This window comes from Rhinopithecus bieti, unplaced genomic scaffold, assembly GCF_001698545.2.
Source record: "Rhinopithecus bieti isolate Rb0 unplaced genomic scaffold, ASM169854v2 scaffold_7901, whole genome shotgun sequence".
Classification (NCBI taxonomy): Eukaryota; Metazoa; Chordata; class Mammalia; order Primates; family Cercopithecidae; genus Rhinopithecus; species Rhinopithecus bieti.
In genome coordinates this window covers 98,172-109,145 of record NW_016805596.1, presented here as the reverse complement: position 1 = coordinate 109,145, position 10,974 = coordinate 98,172, and the positions used below count along the sequence as shown (strand labels likewise).

At 62.7% G+C, this 10,974-nt stretch overlaps 3 protein-coding genes across 3 annotated transcripts in view; all 3 read right to left on the bottom strand.

Annotated features, from left to right (window-relative positions):
- Positions 1–2,090, bottom strand: part of ATP8B3 (ATPase phospholipid transporting 8B3) — a 27,789-nt gene extending 25,699 nt beyond the window's left edge. Inside the window, exons 1-3 of the mRNA XM_017872984.1 lie at positions 1,976–2,090; positions 1,383–1,675; positions 444–490 (exon numbers count right to left, since the gene is read on the bottom strand). Of these exons, the coding sequence (XP_017728473.1) occupies positions 444–490; positions 1,383–1,529 (194 nt within the window). The 5' untranslated portion in view covers positions 1,530–1,675; positions 1,976–2,090. The remainder of the gene's footprint in view (positions 1–443; positions 491–1,382; positions 1,676–1,975) is intronic.
- A 3,203-nt stretch (positions 2,091–5,293) lies between these two features.
- Positions 5,294–7,901, bottom strand: LOC108530228 (RNA exonuclease 1 homolog). Its single transcript, XM_017872983.1, has 6 exons — positions 7,761–7,901; positions 7,276–7,386; positions 6,750–6,865; positions 6,486–6,624; positions 6,280–6,400; positions 5,294–6,209 (listed from the first exon to the last, which is right to left on the bottom strand). The coding sequence occupies exons 1-6, from the start codon at positions 7,899–7,901 to the stop codon at positions 6,121–6,123; spliced, it is 717 nt and encodes a 238-aa protein (XP_017728472.1). The 3' UTR covers positions 5,294–6,120.
- Positions 7,902–8,095: 194 nt separating this feature from the next.
- REXO1 (RNA exonuclease 1 homolog) overlaps positions 8,096–10,974 on the bottom strand; it is a 27,750-nt gene continuing 24,871 nt past the window's right edge. The window contains exons 7-12 of the mRNA XM_017872982.1: positions 10,191–10,322; positions 9,861–9,984; positions 8,976–9,089; positions 8,709–8,846; positions 8,490–8,599; positions 8,096–8,152 (exon numbers count right to left, since the gene is read on the bottom strand). Of these exons, the coding sequence (XP_017728471.1) occupies positions 8,096–8,152; positions 8,490–8,599; positions 8,709–8,846; positions 8,976–9,089; positions 9,861–9,984; positions 10,191–10,322 (675 nt within the window). The remainder of the gene's footprint in view (positions 8,153–8,489; positions 8,600–8,708; positions 8,847–8,975; positions 9,090–9,860; positions 9,985–10,190; positions 10,323–10,974) is intronic.

Here is a 10,974-nt window from a genome sequence, read left to right as displayed (position 1 = left end):
CCTTTTTTTTTTTTTTTTGACATGGAGTCTCGCTCTGTCACCCAGGCTGGAGTGCAGTGGAGTCTCGCTCTGTCACCCAGGCTGGAGTGCAGTGGAGTCTCGCTCTGTCACCCAGGCTGGAGTGCAGTAGCACAATCTCGGCTCACTGCAATCTCCGCCTTCTGGGTTCAAGAGATTCTCCTGTCTCAGCCTCCCGAGTAGCTGGAATTACAGGCATACGCCACCACGCCCAGCTAATTTTCGTACTTTTAGTAGAAACGGGGTTTCTCCCATGTTGCCCAGGCTGGTCTCCAACCCTTGACCTCAAGTGATCCACCCACCTCGACCTCCCAAAGTGCTGGGATTACAGGCGAGAGCCGCTGCGCCCGGCCAGCCCCGAGCTTCGTAATGCCTTCCACCTGCACCCCCCCACCCAGGATCAGCGCCTGAGTTCTTGTCCTCACCATCTTGGAGGTCTTCTCTCTGGGCGAGGCTGCCCATGCTGGTGGGGCTGTGGGAGAGAGGGGCCCTGGGTCACAGCAGCGGCCCCAGCTCTTGCTGGGTACCACTCGCATTCAAGGAGCTCACAGCCTAGGGGTCGACCCTCTCAAATGCTACCTCCCACAGTCATCTGCAGCCTCCCCCCAGGCTCTGAACGTCCAGCCATTGGCTGTGTGTCTTGCCTTGGACACCCTGAGACCCAGGGAACCCCAAGAAGATCCCCAAACCTGCAACAACCCATCTGCCAGTGTCCCCCAGCAGCCACCCCTGTTGCTTCCCGCCAGTTCAGCCTAGAAGGACTCTACCGCCGGCCATGCCAGACTCCGGCCACTGCTCCCCACACCTCGCCTTTCCTGGAAGGACCACTCTCACCTCCTCCTGGTTTCGCTGATGGCCTCCTGCCCCTCTCCCCACACGGCAGCAGCTTAGAGGCTCAGTCGTCTGTTGACTGACTGGATGGGACCCCCGGGCTATATGTTATATCTCAAAACACAGCGTGAGGGTCAGGCATGGCCACCCTCCTCCTCACCCCCGGCTGGGCAGCATGACTCTGATGGGGTGATGGAGGCAGAGACAGCACATCGCCGGAAGATCCTGGAGTCTTCTCCACTAGCAGGTTTAGGAATGTGGGTCTGGCTCTAGCTCTGCACTGGGGGCCCTGGTTTGGCCCCCTATGAGGAATGGGCAAACCAGCCCTAGACGCTAGCAACTGGCCCCCCACCTGCCAACTCTCTAGCAGTGCCCTCCTCACCAAGCCCCTGCTCCTGGGTTCCAGCCGCCCAGTGCACCCGCCCTCACCCTTCTGGTCTCGGTTCATACTTCCCAGCCCGACCAGGCTGGACCCTGTGCCTCCTCTGGGGTGCCCCTCTGCCTGGGGAGTCCCCCATCCCAGCTCTGATCACCTTCTCACCACCTCCGCGGATGCTAGCAGGACCTGAGCCTTCCTGAGTCAGGTCTGAGTCACCTGTGTCCCCAGGTCCTGGTGGGGCAGGACTTGGCTCAGGGCCAGCTCTGGTGCTCCTGGGAGTCTGAGCGGGGCCAGTGCCCATTCACCATATGAGGAAAAGGGAGGTTCAGGGCGAAGAGGGGTTTAGGCTGTGGGACGGGGGAGTGGTGGGGGAGACCCCTGTGGGGCAGACTGGGGTCGGAGAGTTGGAGAGAATGCTCAAATGGCCAGAATCCACTCAAAGTGTATCTGGGGGAGAAACAGACACGGACACAGAGCTGGCTTCCTGCCCCCTCACTAACCGGGATGCCCTATTACTCGGAAGCCCCCCACCCCGTCTTCCCGCAGCCACAGAGGCACAGGACCGCCGTGGACAGGGCTCCAGAGTCCAGGGCTGTCCGCACCCGCCCCCGAGCCCCGACCGCGCTAACCTCTAGGGGCGACCTCTCTACCCTCGCTGCCACGACCCCAGCTCTCAGCCCGGGTGGAGCCCAGAGAGGGTGCGCCCGCTCCCGGGGACGCACAGCAGTGGGAGCACCCGCTGCTCACCGGCGCAGGACAGGCAGGGAGGGGCCAGGCTGCCTGGTGCAGGCCGCGGGCATCCAGGGCGGCTGACGTGGTGGAACCGTTAGCCCGGTGCCAACGGTCCTGAAGCGGGGGGCGGGGTCTCGGGGCCCGGCCAAGGCGAAGGTGAAGCCGGTTCCGAGCCCGGAAGGGGGCCGAGGGCGGGGCCTGGAGGGGTGGGTGGGGCCAAGGCCAAGAAGGGGGCGGGGACTCGAAGGTGGGGCTGAGCAGGATCCGGGCCAGGCCTCAGGGGCGTGGTCACGGCAGAAGGGCGGGGCCGAGCGGAGACTCGAAGAACAGGTCAGGGTAGAAGACGCTCGGGGGCGGCGCCTGGGTCTGGGGTAGGGAGGGGGCCAGGAGGAAGGCGGGGCCTAGCGGGGTGTCGCTGAGTGGTGTAAAAGTAGGGGCGGGCCCAGGACCCGGGGCGTGGCCAAAGAGGGAGGCGAGGCCGCGCAAGCAGGGTTTAGGTAGGGGAGGGGCCAGAACCCAGGGGCTTGGCCAAAGCAGGAGGCGGGGTTGAGCATGGCCTTGCGGAGCAGTGTTACGGCAGGGGCGGGGCTAGGATCCGGAGCCGTTACAAAGGAGGAAGGCGGGGCCGAATGGGGGTGTCGCTGAGCAGAGTCAGTGTAGGGACGGGACCAGGACCTGGGGCGTGTCCAAAGAGGGAGGCGGGGACGCGCAAGCACGGTTTAGGTAGGGGCGGGACCAGGATCCAGGGGCGTGGCCAAAGAGGGAGGCGTGGTTGAGCATGGCCTTGCAAAGCTGGGTCAAGGTAGGGGCGGGGCTAGGATCGGGGGCGAGACCAAGGAGGAAGGCGGGGCCGCGCACAGCAGGGTCAGGGTAGGAGGGCGCTCAGGGTGGGTCCAGGACAGACGGCAGGGCCTTGGAAGGGCCTTAGGGAGCAGTGCCAGTGCAGGGGCGGGGCCTAAAAGGGAAGAGGGTGTCAGGGCAGGGCTGGGCCGGGCTTGGCCAGGGAGCAGAAAGGACCTGCACCGCAGGGAGGGGTTGGAGGGGTTCTTGTAAAGGTGGGCCTGGGTCAGGCCGGAATGGGCCTTGCAGACCTGACGTGGCTGAGACTGGTAGGAACAGCGTGGCAGAGTGCAGGAGGAAAGGCCACAGGTAAAGGCAGGAATGTAAGTCGTGTCTGATTCATGTCCTGGGTTCGTTCATTCATCCCATACACGTTCAACGAGCGCCTCCTAGGCACAGATGCACGGCTGAGTACCAGGCTGGGGAGAGGCGGTTATAGCCATTGAGACCATCCTAAGGCCAGGAGGAAGCCCGCAGGGTTCTGTCCTGCGGGCGGCAGGGGCTCAGGGATCCTTACTGAAAAAGTGGCAGGGGTGAGTTCAGCGACGAGGCAAGGGCGCGTCCAGGCCAGAGAGGGTCCGGAGCCAGGGACAGAAAGTGTGTGTGGAGGGGCTGCTGAAGATGAAATGCCCCCAAGAGTGAGGCTACCTGGGGTGAGGGCCCAAAGGGAGAGGCAAACATGGGTGGAGGGGCATAGGGAGGCCACCTCCCCCATCAAAGCAGCAAACACGTGAAGGCTTTCGGTGATCACAAACCCTCTTTTCTTTGGAAGCCCAAACTGGAAGTCTGCTTGGCCCTGGAGGTTGCCAGGGAACCTCTCTTTTTTTAGAGACAGTCTCGGTGTGTCACCCGGGCTGGAGTGCAGTGGTGCGATCAGAGCTCACTGCAGCCTCCACCTCCTGGGCTCAAGTGATCCTCCTGCCTCAGCCTCCAAAGTAGCTGGGACTGCAGGCAGGCAGGCAGGCCACTGTGTCTGACTTCTCTCCTTTCATTCTTTCAAGACTTCCCCTGCGCTTGCTTGCCCAGTGGTTATGGAAAAGAGCCGGGGGTGGGGGTTTGAACACACTGTTCTCATAAACTTTAGAAGAGACCTGGTTGGGTGCAGCTGTGAGGACCAGATTCCCCCTCCCCAGACTTCACAGGGGGCAGTATCTGGGGGCAGGAGCTTGCCCAGGGCACTTGTGCAAAGGCCCTGAAGCCTCCAGTGGCAACAGGTGGCTTCACAAGCTGAAGGAGGTCCCTGGGGGCTTAAGCCAGCGCTGGCCAGCCTTGGGACCCCCCGTGGGCTATGTCCTGAGGCACCAGGTGCGTTCTGGGAAGAGGGAGGCAGACATCACATGGGAACGGACAGAAACAGAGTGAATACATGCCTGTGCCATTTATTTAGTAAACAGGGCCAGGCACAGTGGCTCACACCTGTAATCCCAACACTTTGGGAGGTCGAGGCAGGTGAATCACTTGAGGTCAGGAGTTTGAGACCAGCTTGGCCAACGTGGTGAAACCCCATCTCTACTAAAAATACAAAATTAGCCAGGTGTGATGGCAAGGCCATAATCCCAGCAACCTGCTAGGCAGAGGCTGCAGCAAGCTGAGATTGGGGGACAAAGCAGGGCTGTCTCAAAAACAAGAAAAAGAAAACTCCTTTATAGAAGGGGTGGGAAGCGTCACCTCGTCACAAGAACAGCCCTCGAGGGTGGAAGGGCCTGGCCTAACCACGGTCCCCCCGGAAGGATGCAGAGCCCAGAACCAAGAAGGTAACCCTTTTGCCTCTGCAGCCTTGGGACAGAGTCCTCTGGGGAGGGCCCCCACGTCCTCATCTGGGGCCCCATGCCCTTGGCCTCACCCTTCAGCAGAAGCCCAAGACCAGGGTGGCAGGAAACCCCCTCAAGGCAACCTGCCCTCAACTGCTGGGTCCTGTGCTGTGAGGCTCTGAATTCACTTCTTTTACTTCAAGTGAATAAAAAGTGGGGCCTCAACACCCCTGGGCCTCCCATTCCCAAATGGGGTCCCGATGCAACCAAGGTTGCCTGGAGCCATGCGTGCACCGCACGATGTGTGGCATTTCCTGGCAAGGGCGGAGCAGCTTTCCGTGTCTGCGCTCCATCCCTTCGACGGGCAACACACAGTGGCTCCCAGTCTCTGTAACCCCCTCTGACCGTCAGTATGCGGCCCCTATCCCTGGGCGAGGTGGAGAGGGAAGCCAGCTCCGTGCACAGGGCCCAGCTCCATGTAGGGCGGGGGACACTGCCCCCTGTCCGAGTGGCACTAAAAGCTGCAGAATGGTGGCCCCACGATCTGGGGCTGGAACTGGGACCCCACAGCAGGTGTGGCCCAACCCTGGGGGAGCCAGCACCGGGCCAGCTTTTGTGAGGGAAAGTTTCACGGTTTTCTCTGCGTCGGTGGGAAGAGAATCAGTCCCAGCTGTAGGGACAGTGACCTTTCCGGGGCACATGCAGAGGCCTCACCAGGCACCAAGACCAGGACCAGCAAATCTAAAATCCATACAAACATTTATTCTGTCCCTGCCTGGAGGTGACGAGGGGGGGGTCCGGAGAGCCCCGCAGAGGAGGACAGGGCTCTGGCGGGAAGACAGTGTCCAGACGCCTGTGGGCTCCATCCAGACCGCAGGCCCTGGGGCTAATGAGGGGCCGGCTGGGTTCTCAGAGGTCACGGAGTGCAGGGGTGGGGCGGCGAGTGGTGGAAGCCGGCGCCCCGAAGACAGGCCAGCCCCTGGAGCATGGAGGCGGGTCCAGCCCATGCTGGGCTGAGTGTGGCCCTGGCTGGCCCCCACTGGGGTCTGTCCCACCCCACCCCCACCCCCCAGGAGGGAAGGCAGCAGGCCCGCTCTTCCCGGTGGGAAAGGTGCTGTGCAAGTCATCAGGTTTAAATTAAAAATAATAAAAATAACAATACAAAATAAAAAAAAGACTGTCTCAAACAAACCCGGGACAAGCCCGCCCCGCGACCCATGTGAGGAGCAGAGGTGCCAGCCACCACTTGGGAGGGAGTGAGGGCCTGGCCGGAGGGGCAGGAGGGGCTGCGGGCTGATGGGGGGCGGGCTCTGTCCTGGTCGCTGTCAGCAGCAATTCTAGAGACGCCAGAAGGCTGGGGGCAGAGGGTGGGGACGGGCGGAGGGGTGCACAGGACGTGAGTGGGGATGGGCTGGGCTGGGCGTTCTCCGGCCACCAGCTTGTCCCGCTGCTCTGGGCTGCCTCGGCCAGGTGGACGGGTTACCGGAGATTTATTGCACTGTTTTGGAAGAGGCCTGGGGCTAAGGACCAGCGGGGCGGCAGGAGAGGCGGGTGGGAGGCGGGCAGGCGTCATCGCTTGGTCTTGGCGTCTTCTCGAACCTTCCAGATCACCAGGTGCATGCAGGCGCCGGCGTCCTCGCTGGAGCTGTGCCCGTCCACTGCGGGGCAGATGCGGTGAGCACCCTGCTCCTGCGTAGGGATGGCCCCAGGGCAAGTGCTGGCACTCACCATTGTCCTGGATGATCTGTCTGAGGTAGTCGGCCATGAGGTTCCGCAGGGACCGCTTGTAGGGGAGGCCCAGGCGGTGGGGGAAGAGCACAGACGTGTCCACCACGGTGCTGTGGATGACCTGCGGGCAGCGGCAGAGGTTAGTGCACGTGGGGCCTGCGCAGGTTCTGCTGGAGAACCGCGAGGGACCCGGGCTGGCAGGGCACCTTCAGGGCCAGGAGGTCACTCTCCAGGCTGTGTCCGATGAGGATGGTGTCAGCACTGAACATGCTCAGCAGAACGGCCTGGACGTCACGCAGTGTGACGCTTGTGTCAGCAAGGTCAGCCTCCGTCACCCCCGAAAACCTGGGGGAGCAGGCAGGAGGAGCGCCAGGGCTCAGCCTGGAAGCACTGGCTGGCGGGGCGGGGAGGGTGGGTCCCTGGGGAGGAACGGCGGGGAGGGTCCCGGCTCCCGGGGGCACTGGCCACACCTGGTGTTGTAGTCCACGACCTCGTTGTCAGGCTTCACAAAGGTGTCATAAACCACGTGCACGTCCGTGTCGACCACTGTGACGCGCGTCAGCTCCAGGCCATACGTGGTGTAGGACTGCGGGCGAGGGACGCGCCTCAGACGCGCCCCGGGAACCGGCCTCCCTCCCTCCCGCCCCCTGCCCACCTTCAGGTCTCCAGAGCCCTGCGAGGCAGAGGCAGCAGCCAGAGACTCTGTGGGGCTTCTAGGAGAGGCAGAGTGGCGTGTGACCTCAGCAACCCCCGTTCCCAAAGCCCTCCTGCCTCCCATTCACAGGCAGAGCCAGGGCCCAGTGCCCGGAGGGCTTGGCTGTGCTGGAAAGTATAGGGTGTTGGTCCAGGGCAGGAGCCACAGGCACCGGTGCTGCGAGAGAAGCCCTCTGAGCACTGGTCGGTAAGCAGGGCCCAGATGGGGCCCAGACAGGGCAGCCGCGCCAGGACAGGTCCTCCCCAATCCTAAACCTGAGGCTGGGCAGAGAATGGCCTCACCATCTCGCAGTCTAGGGCGTAGATCCCTGGGTGGGTGTCTCCTGAGAGCTCTTTCTCAAAGGTCTTCACGAAGCCCTCAAGGCGCTCCTTCCGGCCATCCTGCACGTGTTGCTGGGGGTGGAGAAGGCAGGTGAGGGCAGCTTCGGGGTGCAGTGGGGGCGGGGGTGGCAGCAGCACATCTCTGAGCCCTTCGGGACCGTCCTATCCATCCATCATGCCCGTTCACTGGCTGGGACCCTGGTGAGCAGGTGGGGAAGGGGGCTTGCCAAGAAGACACAGGGAGGACAGCTTCCCAGGATGGGAAGTGGCCAGGGACAGGGCCTGGGGCCTATGGGCACTACGCTCTCTGGGTAACACAGGAAAGGCTGCCCAGGGGCCGAGACCCTGAGCCCAAGACTGTGCTGTGTCCTGAGACCCAAGACCAGCAACGGGGAAGCAGAAGTCTGTTGAGAACAGGCAGAGGGGACCAGAATGCCAGCGCTCACCTTTGCGACCTGGCAGCCTACAGAGCCGGCGGCAGCCGAGCAGCACATGTACTGCGTCTCCCAGCCTCCGGCCACTGCAGGGGACACAGACACACACAGGGCCTGCAGGCCCACCCACAGCCCCGGGCCGACCACACGCATCTGCTGAGCCTAATAGAGAGTAAAGACTGAGGACAGAGACCTCAGCTCTGGCGAAGCCTGAACAGACCAGGCCTCGGAATAGTCCTGGCCGCCAGGACGCCCAGGCCTGGATCCAGGGAAACCAGCGCGCCTGCAGAGGCCTCCGGGCAGCGCCGCCTTGGGCAGGACCCTCAGGTACCACCGACGCGATGGCTTTAGGGCCGCAGCAGGGCTGTGCAAGGCTGCCAGTGCCCGAGCATGGCTGTTGCGGCCTAGTGATTGATGGAACCAGTCAGCCCAAGGGTGGACAAGCCCTCACCGTGGACCCAGCAGCCTCCACATTTCCATGGACCAAGGCACAGGAAGACAGGGACACAGGGCCTTCCAGGTGGTGCATGAACATGTTTAGGGAAAGCTCTTGTCTACTTTTGCATAAGAACGGTGAGAGAAATGAGGCAAAGGCTAGCCCTGGCTCTGCCCGGGGACAGGAGTCCAGGGACCGTGGTGGATGGAGGGCTGGGAAGGGCCTTACAACAGTTCCAGGCCTCCAAGGGAGGGCCCCGGTTCCAGGGACCATGGGTGGGACGGGGGGAGGCTGGTAAGGCTTACCCGGTTCCCGGCGCAGCCGTCCCCAGTGTTAGAACACTCCTCGTCCGGACACAGCGGCCCGAGGAGGACACAAGGTACTCGTGCACAGCGGCAGCAGGTCCTGCAGGAAGCTGTGGGGGGGGCCCGGGTGGAAGCTGAGGCTCACGCTGGGGCCTACGTGCCTGGCCTTGCCCACGTCCCGCACCTGCCCACCTAGGCCGTTGAAGGCCAGCAACTCACAGTCCTTGGGCCTCTTCTCCTCAGCTGTAAAGATGACTGCACCGCCAGGCCGCTCTGGGTGCGGGAAGGGGTAGCCGTTCTCCTTGAGCTGGTCCTGGGTGAGCAGGTACTCCTTGAGGCGGCTGTACAGGGCAGCCCCTGTGGACAGGCACGGTGGTCAGCCCCGGCCTGGGATGGCCCACGGGGCAGTGGACACCACCGGGAAAGGCAGCTGGTGGGGGCCTGCAAGGCAGCATGTGGCAAAGCAGAGGCGGGGCAAGGCCTCACCTTTCAGGTCCTCCACCCGGGGGCTGCTTGGGCGGCTGAGCGAGAAGCTGGTCTTGGTGGCCAACCTGCCCCCCAACACCACCTCGTGGGACACAACCCTGCGGCCACTGGTTTCTGGAAGGAGGGGAGAGGGGGAGGGGAGGAGGGTGTGAACTAGCTGGCTCAGACCCCCACCTCACCTGCTCTCCCACCCACCCTGCCCTCCTCAGACCTCTGCCTCAACTCCCCCTTTCTGGGACAGTGCCCCACTGACCCTGGGTTCCATCCTGACCCGAACAGGAGAGGCAGACACGTGGTGGGCCAGGGATGCAGGGTAGCCCCCAGCTCCACAGGCCCGGGAGCTGCACGGAGACCCCACACCCGAAGCCTTCGCCCTCTCCCCTCAAGTGAAGGGGGAAGGGCCGGGAAAGCAGCACCGGGGATCTAATGGCTTTTGAGGGCTTTGAGCCTTCTCGGGCCACCCAGCCTGCGACGCCAACCCAGGGCCTCTCCAAGTGCTAATGGAGGCGGGGATGGAGGCGGGGGCCAGTGATGGCTTAATGCAGCCTGGAGAGGCTGCAATGAAACGCCCAGGTCTCTGCTTTCTTCCTCCCCAGAGCTTAATGCACGGAGCTTCCCAGCCCTGGACCTCCTGCTTTGAAAAGGCTGCTGCGGCTCCATTAGCAGGCGGCCCCTCAGCCCGGAGACCTGACTGGGCAGAGGAAGGTGGCCGACAGCGAGGACCAGGCCAGTCCTAGAAAGAAGCCTGGGAACCAGGGAGCAGGCGGCCACGCTTTCCTTTTGTCTGAGACTGTGGCTGAGCTCAGGGCTGTGAAGGTCCCAGCTCAGCCCAGCTGCCACCCCAAGGGCAACCCTGAGCCCCCCGCCCCACCCACCAGGACTCACTGCTGAGGCCGGGCACGGCGCTGGGGGCCAGGCCCCTGAGCTTCTTGAGGGTGTTCACGGCCACATTCAGGTAGATGTTCTTGCTGGGGCTGCGGTCATAGGCCACCTTCTCCTCGTTCAGTGCCTGGGGGACACGTGGTGCCCAGCTGAGGCCATGCCTGCCTGGTGCTGGGGAACCCCAGTGGTGGGGTCGCCATGGGGTCGGGGACTTGCATCTCTCCCAGGCAGCTCCAGGTCGCAGCTGCAGCTGAGAGGCTGAGGGATGTCTGGGAACCACCCTGGACCTCTAGTCCCCACCCGGCCGGCCAGACAGGAACTCCAGGACCTCACCTTCTCTATGGCCTCCTGGTTGGAGGTACAGAACTTGAGACACTCCTCGATGAACAGGTTGAGATAGCGCTGGCGGATGACGGTGGGGACTTTGCCCCCAAACTCTTTGGGGATAATGGGTTTCTTTAAACTCTAGAGGGAAGGCAAAAGCAGCCATGGGTGAGGGCCTCGCAGGACCTCCAGCCGGAAACACAGACACGATGGCGCCGTGACCACGGCTGGAGGCAACAGTGAGATGCACTGTGACGGATCAGCCTGGCTCCAGCAGGGACAGACACGCCAAGGCAAGACAGGAGTGGCAGGGGAAACTGAGGGCAGGGGGAACTAAGGGCATGGGAAACTGAGGCCATGGGGGCACACGGGAACTTGCTAAACTTTCTGCTCCATTTTCCTAGAAACCTAAAGTTGCTCAAAAAACGCAGTCTATTAATTAAAAACAAAACAAGGCCAGGCATGGTGGCTCATGCCTATAATCCCAGCACTTTGGGAGGCTGAGGCGGGAGGATCACTAAGGCGGGAGAATCAGCCTGGACAATGGACAACGTGGCAAAACCCTGTCTCTACGAAAGAAAAAACAAAATTATTAGCTGGGGTCTGGTGACACAGGCTTGTGGTCCCAGCTACTCAGGAGGCTGAGGTGGAAGGATCACTTGAGCCCAGGAGGTCGAGGCTGCAGTGAGCCATGATAGTGCCCCTGCACTCCAGCCTGGGCAACAGAGACCCCGTCTCTTTTTTTTCTTTTTTTTTGAGACGGAGTCTGGCTCTGTTGCCCAGGCTGGAGTGC